This window comes from Monomorium pharaonis, chromosome 5 (assembly GCF_013373865.1).
Source record: "Monomorium pharaonis isolate MP-MQ-018 chromosome 5, ASM1337386v2, whole genome shotgun sequence".
NCBI lineage: Eukaryota > Metazoa > Arthropoda > Insecta > Hymenoptera > Formicidae > Monomorium > Monomorium pharaonis.
Genome location: NC_050471.1, coordinates 29,549,173 through 29,571,631, shown reverse-complemented (window position 1 = coordinate 29,571,631; position 22,459 = coordinate 29,549,173). Strand labels below are relative to the sequence as shown.

The window sequence follows — 22,459 nt, the reverse complement described above, 5'->3', positions numbered from 1 at the left end:
GGACATCATTTCCAAGATATCTAAATGTTTTCTTTAAAAAGTTCTCTTAAAGTTTTCATTCTGATAAGCGTATTGTCTGGGTAACTTCTACCATGAAAATAAATGTTCCATACAGCTATGGAAGTTTAATGGATACCTAATGGACGTCTATCTAACTTTCATCATGGAAGTAAATGTTCCATAGAGCTATGGAAGTTTAATGGATCCTTAATGGACGTCTATCTAACTTCCGCCATGGAGGTAAATCTCCAATGGAATTAAGGAAGTTTACTAGACCTCTAATGGACGTCCATCTGACTTCCACCATGGATATAGACGTCCCATGGATCTATGGAGGTTTAATGGACGTCCATTGGACATCCACTGGATGCCAATTTCTATGTGGGTTTCCAAACAGTACAGACGTAAAGTGGAAGTGGAGTTTGTTTATACCCTAGTTTGACGTTTGTGTATATACCTACACTTTGTTCGATGCTAGTACAAAACAATGTTTCTATTCATCGGGATACATAAGAGATACATAAGGGAACATAGGGAACGGGGTGAGCATCGCGATGGACAAATGAGCGTTCGCTAGAAAGAGAGATATTACAGCTGCATTTACGCGAGCTGCAAAGTGTCTGTGTGTAAAGACCGTAGGACCAAACAGTGTGATGAGTGTCGCTTGGAATCTTAAAAATATTTTAATAATTTTTTTACTTTAATAGTGTATTCTGTATTTAAAAAATTAAGATTTTTTACAATTTTATAGCAAAATAAAAAGATTGATTGTGTCTGTATTTATTTTTTTTTCTTAAACTGTCATTTTTTCAATTTTTATTAGTCAAAATAATTATACTTTTTAAACCCTACTCAAAATCTTTTTTATCCTAATTATAGATATATCTTTTACTTTTCTAAAACTAATGGTTTTTTAGATTTGTTAAAAATTGACGAAAATACGACAAATGATTAAAAAATTCTTTTTTGCAATTTTTTTAAACTTTATTTTGTTTAAATTAATTTTTACAAGATAAAGCCATATTCCTTTAAAAATAACATATATAAACAATAGACCAACTTTATGCCCTCATTATATAATGTACTATTAAAATGTGCGGACGACTAGCCACACAACTTATTTACTTTTTTATTAATTTTAAGGAAAATAAAAAGGGTAAAGAAGAAACAACGTTATATTGTAATATATACGTATACATATATTATTTATTATACGTTGCAAATAATTATACTATTATTATTATTATTTATTATTATATAATCCTTGCCTTTCGGCTTTGGATGGCCTCCGGTTACATCTCCCATATTATTCTCTAATAATAACATTAAAATTCATTACAGAATAAAGAAAATTAACGCTTTGCACTTCAAAACATAATGACAATATAATGCATAACACAACATAATAAAATGTAACATGGTAAAACATAAAGAAACCATTTGGAAACTAAACTGATCTATTCTCTCTATTTCCTACATCTTTTAGCTCTGCAGCTTCTCCCTCTCACTTCCAACAAATGATTATAATTTTATTAATTTTTAAAAGTCCATTTACACCTTCTTTTAATTTAAGTTTGCTTTTGTGAAAAATGGTGTGTGTGTGTGTGTGTGTGTGTGTGTGTGTGTGTGTGTGTGTGTGTGTGTGTGTGTGTGTGTGTGTGTGTGTGTGTGTGTGTGCGTGCGTGTGTGCGTGTGTGCGTGTTTTAATTAAAATTCTAGAGTTTTTAAAAATATTTATATTGTATATATTATAAACATTTTTGCTTAAAAATAATTATAAAGAGTTATTTTATAAAATATTTAAAAGTATTTAAAAAGTAAGATTATATTATCGGGCTTCAAAATGAGTTTTAAATAATTAAAAAGATACTCGTGATATATGGTGCAATCATCTGACACCTTTTTAAAAATACTTTTACATATCTTCAAATAATTATTTGTTTATTAAAAAAAAGTAAATATAAATACATTATATTTTACAGTAACTATAAACAATTCCCAGACAGCACAAAGATATCTAAAAAACGACTACAAGACAAATTTTCGTCATGGACATCTTTTATGTAGAACTTATAGTCGACGAAAGGATGACTAAAAGACGACTTATGTCCCACAAAAAGTCTTATAGCCGATGACTAAAGTCATCTGATATTAGACATCTTTCAAAGTTCCAACAGATTATCGCGATTTTGCGATGCACGACGCGCGATATCCAATGAGAGCTGTTTTTTCAATACACAACGCGCATCACAAAATCACACTGGTCTGCCGGAATCCTTAGTCGTCTTAGCAATAGTAAAAATACGGCCATTCAAAATGGCATGACATCTCACTTTTTATAAGAATAGATTTTTCGCTCTATAAGTGAACTCTCATTCGACTGTAGTGAACAATTCACTTTTCTTGTAGCAAATCGTTCACTCAATTAAAATGAATAAATTAAAAAAATAGCGTGTGGCACTCTTCTTCCACATCGGACAGGAACAAAAAGCTCATTTTTGCTTGCCTTAACCACGCTACGGATGGTCTTTATGTAGCTAATCGCCTGCACTTTGCTCCCGAGAGAGTTAAGCCGCATACCGACGGCATCGCGCATTAATTAACGGGCAAATCTGCACGTTGCGTGTTGCTTTCGCTAACTGGTCAAACGGAAAGATATCTTTTAGTCTACTTTTTGTTTTGCCAAAAAGACAATCATAAAAAGTCGACGAAAAGACGTCTTTTTTAAGTTATCTTTTCGATAATTTTATAAAAGATGTCTTATAGTTATCTTTTAGTCTTACTTAAAAGACAATTTGAAAAAGATGTCTTTTCGTCGTCTTTCAATATTTTGTGCTGTCTGGGTTATAATCATTATAAAATATAATGTATTTATACTTATTCCTTTTTAATAAATAAACAAATAACTATTTGGAGATATGTAAAAGTATTTAAAAATCCGTGTCAGATGATTGCACTATACAATGAGTACCTTTTTACTGATTTAAAACTAGTTTTGAAGCTCGATAATATAACTTTACTGTTTAAACACTTTTAAATATTTTTTTAAATAGCCCTTTATAATCATTAAAAAAAAATTTTTAAATATGTGCAATATAAATATTTTTAAATGTCCAGAATCTTAATTATATCAAATTTTTTTACAAACTATAGCATAAAATTAGAAATAGTGGTATCCAGTTAATCGCAGAAGATACTTCTTCATCTTTCAATGTCATAAATAATTACCTTAAATAATAAAGGGTGGTTCTCCGTTAATTGCAGCCAACACCTTTTTGTTTCTCAATATCGTCACATGAGTACCATCGACGTAATGTACTTGAATTACATTTTGAGTTACCTTAAATATTATACTTTTTTATTAATCTTAAAACTTTTGATAAATCTGACTTACTACAATAAAATATAAATTATTGCTACTTTAAAAAAATACCTTATGCAAACCATAATTTTCATCCGTCATTGGTACATTCAACGGTTGTGTAGGTTTTAACAAGATTATAGGAGAATTAATGGGTGGCAATGTAGAAGGATCGTAGTGTCGAATAGCGGATAAATGTTTGTAAACAGTAGTACACAGCGTCTTTAAATTTGCTGAGGATAGTGACGTATTCATAACTAAAAACAATCTTGCAAAAATATTGTATCGTTCTTCCCAGGTATTACATTTCTCCAGTTCCATTACAATCTATCAAATTATACATTTTTTTAAATATAAGAATTTACATTATTTAAAACAAAAACCTATAAATTACGAAATTTGAAAACAGGAAGTAATATTAAAAATAATTTCCACAAAAAATACAAAAATATATCGTAAATGTACAATAAATTTTAACATATATAATTGAGAAAACATTTATACCTTTTTACTAGATCCTGGTGAATAAAGTTCTATAATATTAGTTAAAACAACCAACTGAAGATCCACATCGTTAAAATTTGATGAAGAATATTTGTATATCATTCGCATTTGTTCAGGAGCACCGTCGATAAGAACCAAACGACCTTTGAAATTCAAGTCTTCCAATCTCCTCGCTAACTCAACTGCAATAATAGATCCAAAGGAGTAACCTACCATTACAAAGTCTTTTCCATTTTTTAGTTTTGATAATACATGCTATGGAAATATTAAAGTAAATATTAAAATATTTTTTAAATTTTATGCATAAAATAAAATAATAAAAACTCTACGTAAGTATAACCCAATAAGCACAATAATGTTTGAAAAATATTTTTTAAAACGTTTGAAAAACATTTTTAAAAACATTTTTTAAAACAATTTAAATAATGGGATAAGTCCCCTTAAATTTTTCTCATGAAAAAAATGTTTATTTTACACTAAAAAAAATATTTTGTCATTATTTAATAAACATCCCACATAACATCGGACATTCTATGTATATGCATTTTTTCTCCATAATGTGAAAAAAATATCTTGTATGTTAAATGTATATACATCTCATATACATGAATTGAATATACATTATGGTATGTAATGTGTATATCCATTAATGTATTTGGTATGTATATACAGCGTATAATGTTAAATGTATATACATATTATATACATGATTCGAATATACATTATGGTATATAATATGTATATCCATTAATGTATTTGAAATGTATATACAGCGTACAATGTTAAATGTATATACATATTACATACATGATTTGAATATGCATTAATGGATATACATATTATATACTATAATGTATATTCGAATCATGTATATGAGATGTATATACATTTAATATTGTACGCTGTATATACATTCCAAATACATTAATGGATATACATATTATATATCATAATCTATATTTGAATCATGTATTGAGATGTATATACATGTAACATTGTACGCTGTATATACATTTCAAATACATTAATGAATATACATATTATATACCATAATGTATATTTGAATCATGTATATGAGATGTATATACATTTAACATTGTACGCTGTATATACAAATGGTATATAATGTGTATATCCATTAATGTACTTAGTATGTATATACAGCGCACAATGTTAAATGTATGTACATTTTATATGCAAGATGTTTTTCCTCTATAACGTGAACTTGCACGCCCACGCGCAGGGAGTAATTTTCGCAATCACCGCTAGGTGATGCAACTTAGTCCTTTCTCCGGAGTCAAGTGATGCTCTCTTGCATATATAAGGAGGTCACTTGCAACTCCAAAATCAGATATCATATCTCATTTTTATTAATTACCGTGCCTTAAATACGGTACCGCACGCAACAATCTCCCACAAATTTGTATCATGTATATTCTATGTACATATTATGTATGTGCAATAAATGATAAATGGACGTACATGATGTATATACATGCAGTATACGAATCATGTACATGTGTATATACTTCCGATGTGCAATGGATATTTTCCTTGTAACGTTTGCATATACATTTCATATCCAGTGGATGTACGGTGTATTAAAAAACCATATACATAGTATATACAATAAAAAATAAACTGTTTTGTGGGAAATACGTTAATGAATCTCATTCCGATAATATTTATATATTCTATGTCATATCCTCTATATGTACATTGTAGTAGAAAAGTGTGTACATTGATGTATATATAATGTATGTACATGACATATACCCAAATGTTTTATAGGTATATACACAGAATATGTAAATAATATACATTTCATATACATGTGTACATACAGAAGATCTTCAATGTACATCATAACGGTAACATTTGCACATTCTATGTATATCCCATCTATATACAGTGCATCACGGAAGTATATACATAGTATATGTAATATACATGGATGTATATACATTGTATATACTACGTATATCCTAATGTTTTGTGGGATTTATTTAACGTTTAAACAAATTTTTTTAAATATTTACTGAACATTTGCTTAATGTTTTAAGAGCAAAAAATTGTTTGCATTATTCAATCATTTTGATAAATTTAACGTAACCTCACCAGTCCAGCATCGCTTAATTTCTACGATAATTTCTACGATAATTAGGGGAGAAGACTAAACATGTTTCAGCCAACTCACAGTCGTACCTGTTAGAACATGTTTAATTAATAAAAATAATACACCCAAAAAAACCGTCACCTATCCAACTGTTAGGCACTGTCGACGTTGCTTGATTTCGAAGATCGTACGCAACCTAACACTTTGTGATGATCCATCACAGAGAACTTCGTGTTTATTCATACATATTTGTTATAGATCATTTCAATAGCTAGTCTAAAAAATGAAACATATATAGTTAACTCATATTTTTATAATTAAACATAAAATTTTACAGTTTTTTACTAATTTTTAAATATGCGAAATAGCTATCATGTGGAACAACTTATGAAAAGATCTATTTTTGCTGTGTGTTTGTTAAAAAAATGAAGGATAAATATTATTTGTTATAATTTTTGAGTATTATTAATATGCCATATTGTTTCGATAATATATATTATCTTAATCTCCACTTTCTTTATGTTTTGATGTTTCAATTTGTGTCTCTTAGAGATTTCATTTATACGCTTTTAACACTCTTATTATATAGATTCACTGTTGCTTTACACTTTAGATTTGTGCTCCATAATTAGTAACGCTTCCTAACCAGGAATCAAATATTTTTTAACGTAATATTTTAAACCTTTTAAATATGAAATAATTGCTACATAAAATAAATGTTACGTAAATATTATTTTAAACAATTTATTAAAATGTCAAGTTAATATTATAAAAACATCAATTAAATATTATATCAATATTTGTCCTAAATCATTATTTTAAATGATTAATTATTGTAACATAAATATTAAATCACTATTAAATCAGTATCTTTTTAAATATTATTTTAAACGATTTTTTAAATGTAAAATAAAAATTGAATAAATATTAAATAAATATTACTTAAATAATTTTTTTTAATTATAATTTTTAATAAAAAATTAATAATTTATAAATATTAAATAAACGTTAAATAAATGTTTTATAAATATTTTTTTCTAATTCATTATTAAAACTAAATAATTAATGTAAAACAAATTAATAAATATTAAATAAATATTATTTATACAATAAACGCTAATAATGTAAAAATAATAAAAAATAAATATTTAAAAAACGTTAAAAAAATTGTGTGCTCTTTAGAAATATAAAATTACTTGTGCGATTACGTACATTGATAACACGATCAGTCGTCTCCAATATGACGTTTGTAGCATCGATGTTATTTGTGTTATAATGCAAAGACATTGCTGAAAATTTAATATCTGCAGCTAAATGACGAAATACCGTTCCACAACCATCGATTCCCGGTATAAGAAATACTTCAGTAGTAGTATTCTGTTTTCCGGTCGAGAGATCCAAATAGTTCTCTAAAATAAAATCTTTGTCTTGTACAATACTAACTGGTAATTTCATGGCATAGGCCTCTTCTGTATTAAAATTATTTTCATGCTGCATATCATCATTATTGACGTTTGTATTGGACATCTTATTAAGTTTCGCAATGGTGAGACTAGACAGATCTTTTGCAGTGAGAAAAATGTTGAATTCTCGTTTCAAAGTTTGTTTGATTTCAACAGCCATCATGGAATCCATTCCAAGTTCAGCCAGAGATGTATTTTGACCTACAACTTTCATGTCTTTTATACCTGTAAATTAGTAGAAAATTATTTTGACTTGAACTATAATGTACTACTATTGGTTACGTATAAATAAAACTAAATAAATAATATAGTAAGTATGTAAAAGAAAAAAGTAAGTATACATTTACCTAAAATACTGGCGACAGCTTCTATCGGACTTCCATATCCGATAGATCCCAATTTCTTTTCGGCTACCACCATACTACCCACATAGAAATTGGCATCCAGTGGATGTCCAATGGACGTCCATTAAACCTCCATAGATCCATGGGACGTCTATATCCATGGTGGAAGTCAGATGGACGTCCATTAGAGGTCTAGTAAACTTCCTTAATTCCATTGGAGATTTACCTCCATGGCGGAAGTTAGATAGACGTCCATTAAGGATCCATTAAACTTCCATAGCTCTATGGAACATTTACTTCCATGATGAAAGTTAGATAGACGTCCATTAGGTATCCATTAAACTTCCATAGCTGTATGGAACATTTATTTTCATGGTAGAAGTTACCCAGACAATACGCTTATCAGAATGAAAACTTTAAGAGAACTTTTTAAAGAAAACATTTAGATATCTTGGAAATGATGTCCAAATGGTAACATTTATCAGAGACGTCTACTAAGAGAGGTCTTTGAGATATCTCATGGAAGAGTTTCATTTAAGTTTCTTGAAAATGTTATCCTTATGATATCACAGCTAAATGGTATCAGCTTAATATCTCATAAAAGATATCACAATGCTGTCCGATTTTTGAGCCGTCCATGCGCGTCGTAGTTGACTCAAAAATCAGACAACACTATAGCATCCTGAATGAGAGATCCATTTGATATTAAGAAAAATTATCATAAAGATAATGTTTTCAAAAATAACGGTTTGTTTACAATTACTGCGCACAAAAAAATGCACAAAATTTAATTTATCATGTACTGAATACAAAAACAGAATAATAAATGTACTATTCAATTTTTCTTAGAATATATGATCTATATAGTTAAAATTATCTAATTAATCATTTGAACGCTTCAAAGTATTAATGCTAAATAGATCGCAATTTCCATCAAATTATTAAGGTTATGGAAAAAGATAAATTTAACAATGAAATTAATAAGTAAATAAATTAATGTTATTTATTTTTAATATGTTTTGCAAAATTTAATTGCTTTTATAAAAAATAATATAATTGCGTCAGTTTATAACATATATGTATATGTAGACAATAACAAGTACCCATATCGATGAGTCAAATTGGCATAGCAGATAGAGTACAAGGTTTGTAATCCTAAGGTCCCGGGTTCAAAACCAGAGGCAAGTAAGAATAAAATAAAATAATATAATTTAAATTTAATTAATTAATAAAAATTTGTCCTAAATTTAGTATGTACTTGATAAAAATAATTTAAAAGAAATAAAATTTTTATTTAAAATTTTTATTTTGTCAATTATCCATCAAGGCTCCGTGAAGCCTCTATTAATGATCCACGAAACGTCCGTAAGTCATCCATCGAGGCTCCGTGAAGCCTCTGTTAATGATCCACACAACGTCTAATAGACCTCTTTGACGACCTCTATTAAAGGTCTAATAGACGTCCACAGTGCGGAACTGTGGATTTCTAATGGCTCTATATTGGACGTCTAATAGACGTCCACTGGAAGTTTAAACTTCCATGGCAGACGTCCATTAGACGTCTACTGGAGGTTTCATTTCTATGTGGGTACTCACAACAGGGTGGCTTTGAAGTAAAAACTTATCGAGTTCGTCAAGACAACAGGATATCTTTTGTTGTAAAGTACCACTGATAATCAATGCCTTATCGTCTTCCTGCATGTCAGCGACGAGACCCACGTCACCAACAGCTTCCCATTGAATTGCTAATCCGGGTAATCCTTCTTCAACCCTCTTTTCGCAAACTCTTTCCATAACAGAGTTGACCATGCCGTAATTAGTCTGTCCAAAGTTGCCTCTACCACAAGAAACGGAAGAGAATACTACGAAATGCCTCAGTTTAGGACAAAACATTCTGGAAAGTTTGTCCAAAGTTTGTGTCGCCTGAGCCTTTGACTTGAAGGACTCTGCGAACGTCTCCGCGGTTTGATTCTTTAAAACGTTATCCTTCAACACCACACCGAGGTTGAATATTGCGTCCACTGGTGCTTTGTTTTCTACAGTTTGCAAGAGGTATTCACAATCTTCGGGATCAGCGACATCGATATTCTTGATAATTAGCACATTTACACCATACGATTCCCATAATCGAATCTTCATGCGTTGATAACCGTTTTTTATTCCAGTTCGTGAAACCAATACTATGTTTCTGGCACCACGAAATATTAACCAGTCTGTTAACTCCAAACCAAATCCACCCAAACCACCCAATATAATATAACTTTTGTTCCTGAGACAATAATAGCGACGATATGCAATAATGGGCTCATTTAAAGGTTTATTTGTTTTCTGAATATTTATAATAATCTATAAACGTATACATATATTAAAAATAAATATAAATTATGCACAAAATATTTTTGTGCAACACTATATACAGAAAAATAAATTTCTATGTTATTAATAATCACAAACATACCTTTCCTATGTGTTTTCCACTCGCCATATATCTAAAAGCTTCTTCAATACCTGTTTTCGGGAAAACTTTTACTTGAATAGGTTTGATGGTTCTGTTCTTAAGACCATCGGTTATCATTTTGCGTAATATGAGTTTATACTTGTGGTCACCAATAAATAAATTATCTAATAAGATTCCATAAAAGCTAATACCCTTCTGAAACGCAGAAATACAAAGAGGATTGTTAGAAACAAGATCAAACTTTCCGATCTCCAAAAAACGACCATTTTGGGCCAAACAACGAATGGAGGCGATTAGCTTTTCCTCCGCCAGTGAATTTAACACGATGTCAACGCCACGACCGTTCGTTTGTTGCATTATCATTTGTTCAAAGCTGGTATCTCGAGAATTTCCAATATGTTCATCCAAAACTGTAGGAAACACTTTTTTAATAAAATTACGTTTTTCGCTCGTGCCTACAGTAGTGAACACTTCGCATCCTTCTTTGAGAGCGAGATAAATAGCTGCCTGTCCAATGCCGCCAATACCAGAGTGGATAAGTACTTTATCGCTTTTTTTCATTTTTCCATAAATGTATAAGGCGAAGTAAACTGTACTATAAACGCATGGAACCGTCGCAGCCTCTTCAAATGTCCACGCGTCCGGTACTTTCCAACATAAGTCTTTATTCTTTACAACAACGTTTGCTATACAGCTAGAAAAATTATTTCAAGTTGATTTTAATATTTTCATATTAAAAAGTATAACTAGTTTTTAAAACATTATTTACTCAGTATCATTCACTCCCATTACTCGTTGCCCGGTAGCATCGAATCCAACGTATTCCAGACCAAGAGGAATATATTCAAATAACCTTCCTTGAAAAAGCGCCATATTATGTATTAATTTACCAGTAGCAAACATTACATCTTTAAAATTAAGGGATGAATATACAACGTGTACTAAGTCTTCACGACGATATCGAATAGTTAGATTATTCTCTATCCAACAAAATGTACTCAAATCACCACAAATCTACAAAAGTCAATTATAATACAATATACATTATAATATACATATAAAACAATAATTTTAATTTAAAAAATTGTAAATAAAAATGGCAAAAATTAAAATGCGTGAACGTACATAATTTTAGTATGCACATCAATAAATCATCGATATACTTTTAAAATATTTTTGTACATACCGTTTGGCTAACATGAGCGGTAGAAACAGATTCGGCTTTCTGTTGTGGTAATCGTAAATGTCTGTACGATCCCCAGATTCTATCAGACCGTAATACATTAATAGTCATGTCTTTTTCCAATTGTTGTAAATAGAAGGGATCTTGAAGAGAAAATTTAGGAGCCTCCTTGTCTTGAATAAGCACACCCCTAACCAGTTCTCCACCTGGTTCTTTTCTCAAGCAGTTAACAAAACCCAACAGACCACACTCAGAGTCTCCCTCTCCGACAATTATGATTCTACTATCCTCCTCGAGTTTGCTTTCATCACTTACAAGCGGCTTTAAATCATCTAACCAGTTGAAATTATTATTACTTATACGAACAACAATTTGTTTTTTTACATAAACTTTCTTCTTCATAAGAACAATCATTTCTTTATCGGTGCGCTTTTCAAGAATAAGGTTTAATTTGTATTGTTGCTGATACTTGCTATAGTCATATATGTCGCACTTTTCACGCGTCAACAGATAGCCACCTTCTTTTAGAAATGCCAAAAGCCGCTCTAAAGAAGCTTGCTGTTTAGACAGAAGATTGAATCCGGCAACTATTAAGACTTTATCGTTTACAGTTGGTTTGTTTATGTCAGAGATTAAAATATTTTGTAATAAGTCTTTTAAACTGAAACGATTCGACGATGTTAATAGGGTGACATTTGTTTGTATCAATGGTATATCCTCAAAAGCTTCAATCAACAATGAAGATAAAAGATATTCTAATGTAACATCGTCCACGTCTTCTACCAGCTCAATGGCTTTCACTTTAGTGATTTGATGATCTTCCAACACGAGTTGTGCTGATATCCGAATCGCCTCATTCAAAGAAATTTCAGCGCGATCTTGATGAGATATAAATATGTGCTGCTCGATAACAGTCTGTTGGGTTAACTTCCGACGAGAAATCTGAGTAGCTTTAAGCCCTTGTATCTCTATCCCGCCAGCTATAATGGTGTCTATATCTCTGTATGTTTGTACGGGTAATATGGTGTCTAAAATATGTATATGTACACTTATATAATATCACCCAGATTTTTTGCAACATATATTGTATGTTACAAGTCATAGTTTTATTGTAAAACAAAACAATACTTACTAAACAACACCTACGTTTATGCATGTCTAACGTACCTTTCACATAATCTGCATGTTTTCGTAGCATCGAAATATGAAGTTCAGGATTGATCACCAGTTTTTGAATACTCGTAGGAACATACAAATCTCTAGTATCGTATCCGATCAGACGCATTTGTAGCATAGTATCCATAAATGTTATCCAATTTTTCCAAACGATATGTCCTTTATTGCCTGAAACGGATGCACTCTTTATTCCACGAAACCAGCCGCTATACTGATAACCGCGGAGTTTCAACTCCTTGTAGATATCTCGGGTCGTCATTTGTTCTTCATCATCATCCTCTAATAATAAATCGGTCGAAGTTATTTCTCGTTCTGGATTCGATATGTCGTACGCTGTGCCTGTTACCACAACGCTATCACCTTCGGTTATTTCAAACTTTCCATCTATAATAATTTTACATTTTTTTTTTATATTACATGCATTATTTACGATTATCCTTCAAATTACTTTATTCATAAATACCTTTTTGTATCGCAATCCTTAATGTTACATTATTATTTTTTGTCAAACGGGTAGCACAAATAAATTTTACATCTCAAAATATTATCGGTACTGTTGAAAACATTAATCCTTTCATCATGCCAATAGTTTGCCAAACAAGTACAAGATAACCTGTTGCAGGCAGCAAAATTCTCCCATCTATTACATGTCCGGTCAAATATTCGTACTCCACATCTTTTATATCAATTTCGATGTACTTTTCTCTTTCTACATACTTATCTATTTTACAATCCGGTATAAACCAATCTTCGGAATGATTCCATCTGAAATCAAATTATAAGCCTTGTTTACATATTATAAAATTTTATGTACATTTCTGTAATATATTATGCACCTGATTGATGGAGAGATCATAGGAGTTCCTCGGCTAACTGGAAATTCCACTGATGGGTACAGATTGGCGATTTGCGGTTGTAAACCATAATTGTAGAGCTTTCCAATTCCTTGTAAAAGCACTTCAATATTTTGTTCAGCGCGTCTATTTAGTACAACGTTTGCTACTTTTGTGTCCAAGGATTCTTTCAAAACGTTTTGCAAAACGCTGTCTGGTGCAATTTCGATAGTCACAGCATTACTTGGAATTAGTTGTGTGGTTTGTTCAAAAAGAACGGTGTTTAATATACTATTCGTATGATAGTCCGCCGATGATAAACTTGACGCTGAAATAGACCATTCCGTACGAGCTATTGAAGAACTAATCCACTTTAGACTCCGTTTCTTTGGCCGCGGTATTACGTTGTTCAAATTTAGGAGAAGTTGAGATCTCACGGATGCGAGATATGAACTATGATACGGTGCGTTGCAATAGATCTCTTTCACTTGAATATTATTAAGCTGATAATATAAAAATACAAAATTTATCATGTGTAGGAGTAAAGTAAGTTGTAGTTTCAGTTTGAGAAATTAATATTTTTAAAATTATTAACTTTTTTATAAATTTTTTATTTACTGGTTTAAGACAAAAGCCATTTTGTCCTACCTGTAATTTTTTTATAAATTTTTCTACAGATTCTGTAGGTCCACACACAACATTGCTGTTCCCGCTATTGCGACATATTATTTTAATATCTGCTGGACACATATTTTTTAGACTTGTGTAATTAAGACTGACGAGTGCCATAGAGCTACGAGTTTTTTTTTCCCCAACACATGCCAAACCTATAAAGTATGCTGACAAAATAGTTTGTTCAATAGTGAGACATTTATCCGCGTAGGCGCAACCGAGTTCACCAGCGGAATGACTAATCATGTAATCCGGAACAATTCCTAAGGATGTCAAGAGGTCTACTAAGCCAATCTACAAATATGTACAAATTATATTACAATCAGACATTATATGTGATTAAAAATTTTAATTAATCATAAAATAGTAAAATATAATTTAAGATATATCTTTACAAACAACATATATCTCTGAAAATAAAATATAATTTAACATATTTTAAACACAGCACACATCTTTCAAAAAGCTTTGTGTGATATGGGTAATTAGATAATATGTAGTTCAAGTAAAATATAACATGACAGAAAGTTTATATTTTGGTTTTAACAATAAATAAAATATAATTAACATTTATTTATAATACCTGAATAGCGACGATACCAAGAAAGACATATAAAGCCTTTTCACACACTTTTTCGTCTGTCCTTGTCAAAATATCTGTGACACTTATACCATATGGTTTTAAAATAATATCGCACATTCTTATAGTATTAGCAAAAACTTGAAATTTTAATAAATTTTTTCCTAATTTTAATTTAAAAATTGTATGTATTATTTTATTAGTTAAACATATATAATTAACGTATAAAGTATTAAGTATATACCCATTCCTGGCCATTGTGTGCCTAGAGCAGAAAATATAAACCAAACAGGTCTTTTCATGCTTTCACAGTTTTGAATTTCCTTTATTGGTTTTTTTTGCTGATTATTAAGTATAATAAATCCTCTCCATGGGTGACCTTTTATATTGTCTGCATGGATGTCGTGTAATAAACGGATGTATTCTTTATCTATTGGATGATTAACGACCTAAAGTAAAATATTTTTTAAGACAAAAATTATAATGCAAAAAGTAAAATTTAAGTATATGGAATAACGTTAATATTGTTTTCAAAGTGTTTACTAACGTCGTTTAGAAACAACTTCACAGATTCTTCAGTACGTCCAGATAATATCACAAGTCTGGGCAAGTCATCATTCGGTAAACCGTTGTTAATTTTCTGTTTGTGATTCCACTTTAACAATGTATGAACATTAGCTCCTCCGAAACCGAAAGAACTGATACCTATGTTACCGTTTTTAAGTGGCATCGGTTCTTGGACGACACAAACAGTTCCATTTATTAAGGCGTCTATATCATTCCGTGGTGTTGTGTAGTTAATATTTGGAGGAACAAACCCGCTTTCGAATGCTATTATTACCTTTAAAATTAATAATAGTTGTAAATTAAAATTGTTTAATACAGTACTTTATTAAAGTTAGATAGAGGAGAGAAGAGAGTTACAAATCACCATGTTGTTTTATTCAAATAACTCAATAAACATTTATGTGATACAATTTTTGTTGGTACAAGTTTGTTAAGTATAGATTTCTGCCAATCGTGTTATAAGTAGAAGTTTTTTAGATATACATAACGAATATAATTAACAATTTACTAAAAAGGGGGAAAAGGTGAGAGTTATGGAACCTGTAGAGAAATATAAAACATTAGCAACAAGTAAATATTCTCAAAGTTATTTTTATTAAAAAAAAATAAAAAATTAACGCTCTTTGGTGGATCTTGCACATTGGTATCACAAAAATATCAATATCTCCTGATAGTGTAAATAATATAAAAGAATAAAAAATATGTGTAAAAAGATCTTTGGCTCTTACGACTTTGCTTATTATAGAAGTACGTTGAAAGTATTATAGCAATTTTAGCATAGTACCATAAAAATATTACGTGCTAAGGGATTGTGAGACTCAAACTCGTGATGTATTATTTACTAATTTACTATTTGCTTATTAGAACGTTATTTTATTTTAAAAATCAGCCTTTTCAGGGCCACATGATGTACAAAATCCGACCGTCATTCTCTACGTGGTGCACATCGAGTTACTTATATTATATATAATGTGTGCATGTGCGTATGACGCACATGCACACATTATATATAATAGAAGATTTAATCATGTTATTTGAAAGCCATATTCAAGCCTATAATGAGCTACACAAAGTTAAAAAATAATACCCAGTAATAATACATATATTTCTCAAAATAAAGTAAAAGATAGACACCTATAAAACTACTTGCAATATGAATACTGAAATGCAGTTTTCATGACAACAAAACAAACACTAGTTACCAGTGGCCATTGTTATAACATCTAAACAGTATGTAAAATAGTAAAATTTGGACGGTTATTCTTAGAACTTTACACAAATTATACGAGATATTATGAATTCTATAACCCCAGTATCTAGTTCATAACTTCTTTCTTTCCTTTATTTAATCGTACATTCTTAATGTTTCGTAATATATTAATTGTAAACAAAATTTAATTATATATAAGTTTCTCGTAATTTTTTAATAAATCTTATGTTCCAATGCAATGAAACAGATAGTCAAACCAGTCTTATGTGAAATAATCTTTGTATTTTTGTATAAATGTATGTGCAACATGTGTGTAGTAAATAAATAATATATAAATGCATAAATAAGATATTACTTAAAAAATAGTACATAAAAAAAATTTGTTTTACCTCAGCAATCTGAGTGATGCCACTTGCTGCTTCAGCATGGCCAAGATTAGATTTAACAGAACCAATCATTAACGGAGTTTTTCTATTTTTACAAAAAACATTACAGATAGCCTTGACTTCCTGAGGATCGCCAACTTTGGTACCGGTATCATGTGCTTCAATGTAATCCAAACAAGATGTCGATATTCCGCACTCATTGTAAAACTCCGTTAATAGAGTACTCTGCATGGAAGGTGATGGAAATGTTATTCCTTCTTGTTTGTAACCATCGCTGTTCATTTTAATATGTGGACATATAGCATAAATCCTTTTTGCATTTTTTGCTTTTTGAAGATATATCACTGTCACCGTTTCAGCACGCACAAAACCATTTGCAGCGGAATCAAAAAGTCTGCAATAACCATTAGGTGACAAAACACCTATAAGATGAGAAATATATAAAGAAAGACATTTTTTTCACTTTATAATAAATAAGTTTATTCGTTAAAAGCATTTCAAAATTATTTGTTTTGACCATTAAAAATATTATTCAACTTTGCCAAAAATTTTATTATAATTTTTATGTATTATATTTAAAATATATTGAAAATATGTAATCCGTCAAATTATATATTTTTTTTATAAATGGGTAAGTATTTCGCTTTAATTCTTATGCGTAAGGTAGTTTTTATATACAATCGACAATAGTAATATTTTTATAAATTACCAAGATTAGTGTATAGTAGATTAAAAGTTGGACCAAGACATAGATTTGAGGTTCCAATTATCGCGTCTTCGCATACTCCTGACATAATATAGTTATAACCAAGTGCCACAGCATAAAGGCTAGAGCTGCATGCTGTATCAACTATATGTGATGGTCCTTTTAGATCCAGGTAATACGAAATCATGTTTGCCATTGTAGTTTTGTTACATCCAATAATATTTAGACCATTTAACTAAATTATAAAATATTAATCCGTAACAAAATACTAGCACATATAATAATATGTTAAATCATTTCTTTGTTACTATATTTATGTATTAATCACAACACTTTTTGTCTACCTGAGCTGTTTCATATAGAAATTTCTCTTGGATTTCAATAAAATATGTTCCCATAATTACAGCAGTATTTTTTCCTCGTAATTGCTTTGGATTGATTCCCGCGTCGATAATTGCTTCATAACAATGTTCCATTAACAGTCTTGCTTCAGGCGAGAGTGTATGAGTTTGATCAAAAGATAATTCGAAAAAATTTCGATCAAATTTGTTTACATTGGTAACTATTCCCATACGGCTTGATATATCCGGAAGAAAATCTAATAATAGAGTTTCATAAAGATGTTATATACTAGTTAACAAAATTAGCGCATACAAAGTTTTTGTCGAAATTTTGCATAATTTCAAATTAAGAGACACGGTAGTGGCTTGCGCTAAGCAAACGCGCAGCGCGAGTAAGTATAACCGCAAAAAATCGTCGCATTTTTATTTTCCAAAAAGCATTTTGAAGCTGGAACTTTCTACTTTTAAATGAATTTTGGCTATTTCAATTTTTTTTTTTTTTTTTTTACAAAACGACAAAATAATAAATTTTGATCCGACAAAATAAAAATTTTTATGCAACTTTGCTGCATTACATCTGCTGTGTGTAATGGAAAAAATCCTAAAGATTTTTTGTACTCACACCTTACAGCGGGATCTTTTCCCTTTATTTTGAGTGGTTGTTTATTACTGCGTTTATCTTTTTCTTTTTACCGAGTTATTAGGAAGAAAAAATGGTCATTTCGATTTTCATTGCTTATTATTCGTGAATAGACCAACGTACAGCTCTACAAAAAAAACTAAGAAAAACTGAAAATTTGCACTTTCAAATGTTAATTGACAAGTTGGAAAAACCACTTAGGCAAATTAGGCAACAAATTCCACAGGATATTATTGAGAAGTGCATAAACATATGAGAACATTTACAAACAATAATTGATCAAAGAACGTTAGTGTTTATTACTGGCGAGTAGTCGTACTTTAAAACTTTGTTTTAGTGATGTGATTGGATCTTTCTTTATGATAATATGAATAAATGAAAACTGTAAAATATGAACGCGAATTGTTATTAAAAAAAGTGAATCTGGAAAAAAAGTGATAGTAGCATTCAAAAATACAAACTTTTAGCTTTCCATTGTTTTTTTGCGGAGCGCTGTACAGGGTGCCTCAGCTACATACAGCTCAGTACGACGGATTGCCTCCCCCTAGGGGAAACGCGTCGGGCCGGTAATACAGGACGTATCGGTATACTATAATCATTCGCGTATCTTTGTAATAGAATTGCAGTGCACTAATCGTCACGCTGTCAATGGCTTCGCATAAGTCGAAAAACATTATATTTATAAAATATTTATAAAATATATTTAATATTTAAATGTGTTTAAATGATTGAAGGTTATAGAAACGCAGTACGAGTGCGTTCTTTTAATCATTCTTTTAATAAAAAATATGAATCGACTGCAGTCTGCTATGTTTACAATTATTCGGTCTCTGCAAACGACGCACGCATTATCGCGTGCAAGGGTCTAAATTCCTTGAAGTTCGAATTTACTAAATTAATATAAAACGCAATTTTGACAGTTTTGACACAGATATAACATAGGGCATTGGGCGTAGGACACAAATAAACAAATATTAATATTGTAATTTTTATATTATCATGATTTATCTATTTATTTATTTATAGAATATGTTCAAAGTATCCCCCATCGTTATCCTCACATAAAACTGCACGTCGCACAAAACTTTCTCTACGTAGTCTACGTAATGTTTGGGGTGTTATTTGCAAACATGCATTTTGTATTCAATTAATTAAATCGTTTCTATTCACTGGCAGTGTTTGGTATATTTGGTCTTTCAAATAATCCCAAAGAAAAAAATCTAAAGGATTAAGATCCGGAGATCGCGGCGGCCACTCCCGGAAATCACTGTAAATTCCAATCCATCTATTAGGAAATTTACGATTTAGGACAGTACGGGCGACAAGCGATGTATGGGCGGAATGACCATCTTGCTGAAAAATCATTTCGCCTCTTACAATTAAAGGCACGTCTTCTAATAGGGCTTATTTCTACCAACGTAGATTAACTTTAATCTTGGATTAACTTATTCTTTATCTCTTTTTAATTTTTGGAACTAGAATAAGATAACAAGTAAATTAAACCGAGATTAAAGTTAATCTATGTTGGTAGAAACAGGCCTAGGTCAGATAATGTATTATCCAAAAAATCAGCATAAATTTTGCCGTTGATATTAATATTTTTAGGAAAGAAATATCCCAGGTAGCAAGGTGACGTCTAATTGACGGCATTTTTTGGTCATTTTATGACGAACCAGACGTCATAATGTCAAGATAAAATGACGTCTAAATGTCGTAAAACTGACGTACATTTGTCTCATCTTAACGACGTCATATATTGACGTCAAAAATACGTCATTATTTTCATATTATTGACGTCATTTTCAAGAAGCTAGTATCGTACATTTGACGGTATTTTATTGTTATTTTTATGAAAAAACATAAGTTTTTAGGTTACATTTAATAAAGACGACATTTTAACGTCATTTTTATGACTATCCCAGGTAGTAAAAGCCGTTATTTTGACGTTTTAGAAAATATTTTGGGTACATGTCCTATATATGCAGTACTTGCATTATGAAAATATCGAAATAACATAATTATAATGTAAAAAAAAATCTACGTTGTTTCTCAACAAGCATCACGACCCACCACACCATAGTCACGTTTGGAATTGCCTAACTTCCGCGGTCACCCATCCAACTCTGAACCGCCGTCGACGTTGCTTGACTTCGAAGATCGTACGCTACTTAGCCCTTTGTGATGATCCATGAACACTTGATGATCATGAATACATATTTGTTATAGATCAGTTCAATAGATGAGAGAAACATGAAACTTGTAGTTAACTAATATTTTTATAAATAAATATAAATTTACAGTTTTTTTTCCTGATTCTTACATATGCAAAATAACATGTGGAATAACTTATAGAAATATGTTTTTGCTCTGTTCTTTTGATAAAGCTAAATTATACCTCAGACAAAACGCAATATTTATAAAATATTTATAAAATATTTATAATATTTATTTAAATATTTTATAAATATTTATCTAAATATTTTATAAATTTTTTTGTGGTTTTAGATTTGACAAATCATAAAGATTTATCATATATATTATAAAAATATTTATGAAATATTTATAAATATTTACAAAATATTACTTATACAAATCTTTATCTTTTATTTATCATAAATATTATATAAAATATTTAATTTATATTTTAATATGTTGAATAAAGATTTTTTTTTCGTATATATAAAATATGTGTAAAATATTTATATAATATTTTGAAAAAATAAATATTAATAAATATTAATAAATATTTATTATAAATATTATGTGCTGCCTGGGATGATTCTGAAATATTGATAGTATTAATTATATAAAATATTATATTAATTTTAATAATGTTGTTTATTAACCAATCTTTAAATAATGATAGTTATAGGTAGCAAGATGTCGTCCACTAGACCTCAATAATTTGTCATTTGAGGTCAAATCGTCAATTATTACAAAGAATTATAGTTAACGTCAGTAATTAGTCACTAATAAAATCTTATTAATACGTCGTAAAATGATCAATTAACTGACGTTATTAATTAGTCAAGAATATGACGTCGGAAATACGTTGTAGGATGGATAAATGACTGACGTAATTAATAGGTCAAAAAATGACGTTACTATTACGTCTTAATTTGGTAACATGACGTCTGCGACCTTAAATGACGAATTATTGATGTCGTATTAACGTCACCTTGCTACCTGGGATGGTCCAATAATCCTGTCATCGAGTATGCTCATCCAAACGTTCACGGAATATTTCTCCTGAACATGAATAATTCTTTGACAATAGGGATTCTCTTCAGCATAATGATGTTCATTATGTCTATTAATACTTCCGTCACTGTGAAATACACATTCGTCCGTCCACAAAATTTTCTTTAAAAAAGGATTATTTCCCACGTTTTCAAGATCAATCTGAAAGATAAATGACATAAATAAAATAATACGCTCATTACGTGTTTATTGCATGTTTTATCCAAGTCGCTCATACATTTACCATATCTAATATCCAATCGCAAAATGCTTTACGACGAGAAAAATCAGCAGAAAACAATCGTTGACTGGTATGCCTTTTGAATGGGTGCCATTTAAAATCTTTTTTAATAATTATGTGCACCTTCCTATAATTTAATTGTAAATCACGGCCAATGACTCGCGTACTAGTGTGCGGGTTATTTTCCAGTGCCGTCCTCACTTGATCAATTAATATTCTTGGTCTTGCTGGCAAATGTTGTCGCTTTGTTGAGGCATACAACATGCCATGCTCGATTAATCTTGTGCATAAATTGCGGAAAAAGCCGTGTCCTGGGTGTCTCCTTTCAGGGAAACGTTCCGCGTATAGGGCAGCGGCTCGTTTTTGGTTTCTTTGACACTTGCCAAAAATTAACATATCTACTAATTCTTCATTTCTATATCGCTGCACATGCTCCAT

At 30.3% G+C, this 22,459-nt stretch overlaps 1 protein-coding gene across 1 annotated transcript; it reads right to left on the bottom strand.

The window, feature by feature from the left end:
* Positions 1–1,754: 1,754 nt before the first annotated feature.
* Positions 1,755–22,459, bottom strand: LOC105838972 (fatty acid synthase-like). The gene is given in 21 exon segments (XM_036287534.1): positions 1,755–3,340; positions 3,434–3,688; positions 3,866–4,120; positions 7,194–7,669; positions 7,792–7,869; positions 9,381–10,134; positions 10,247–10,940; positions 11,016–11,260; positions 12,195–12,457; positions 12,597–12,989; positions 13,069–13,370; positions 13,442–13,941; positions 14,087–14,404; positions 14,694–14,854; positions 14,935–15,139; positions 15,238–15,531; positions 16,857–17,311; positions 17,563–17,794; positions 17,904–18,135; positions 21,719–21,942; positions 22,025–22,459. Coding segments are annotated over 21 exon segments (6,882 nt in total). The 3' UTR covers positions 1,755–3,229.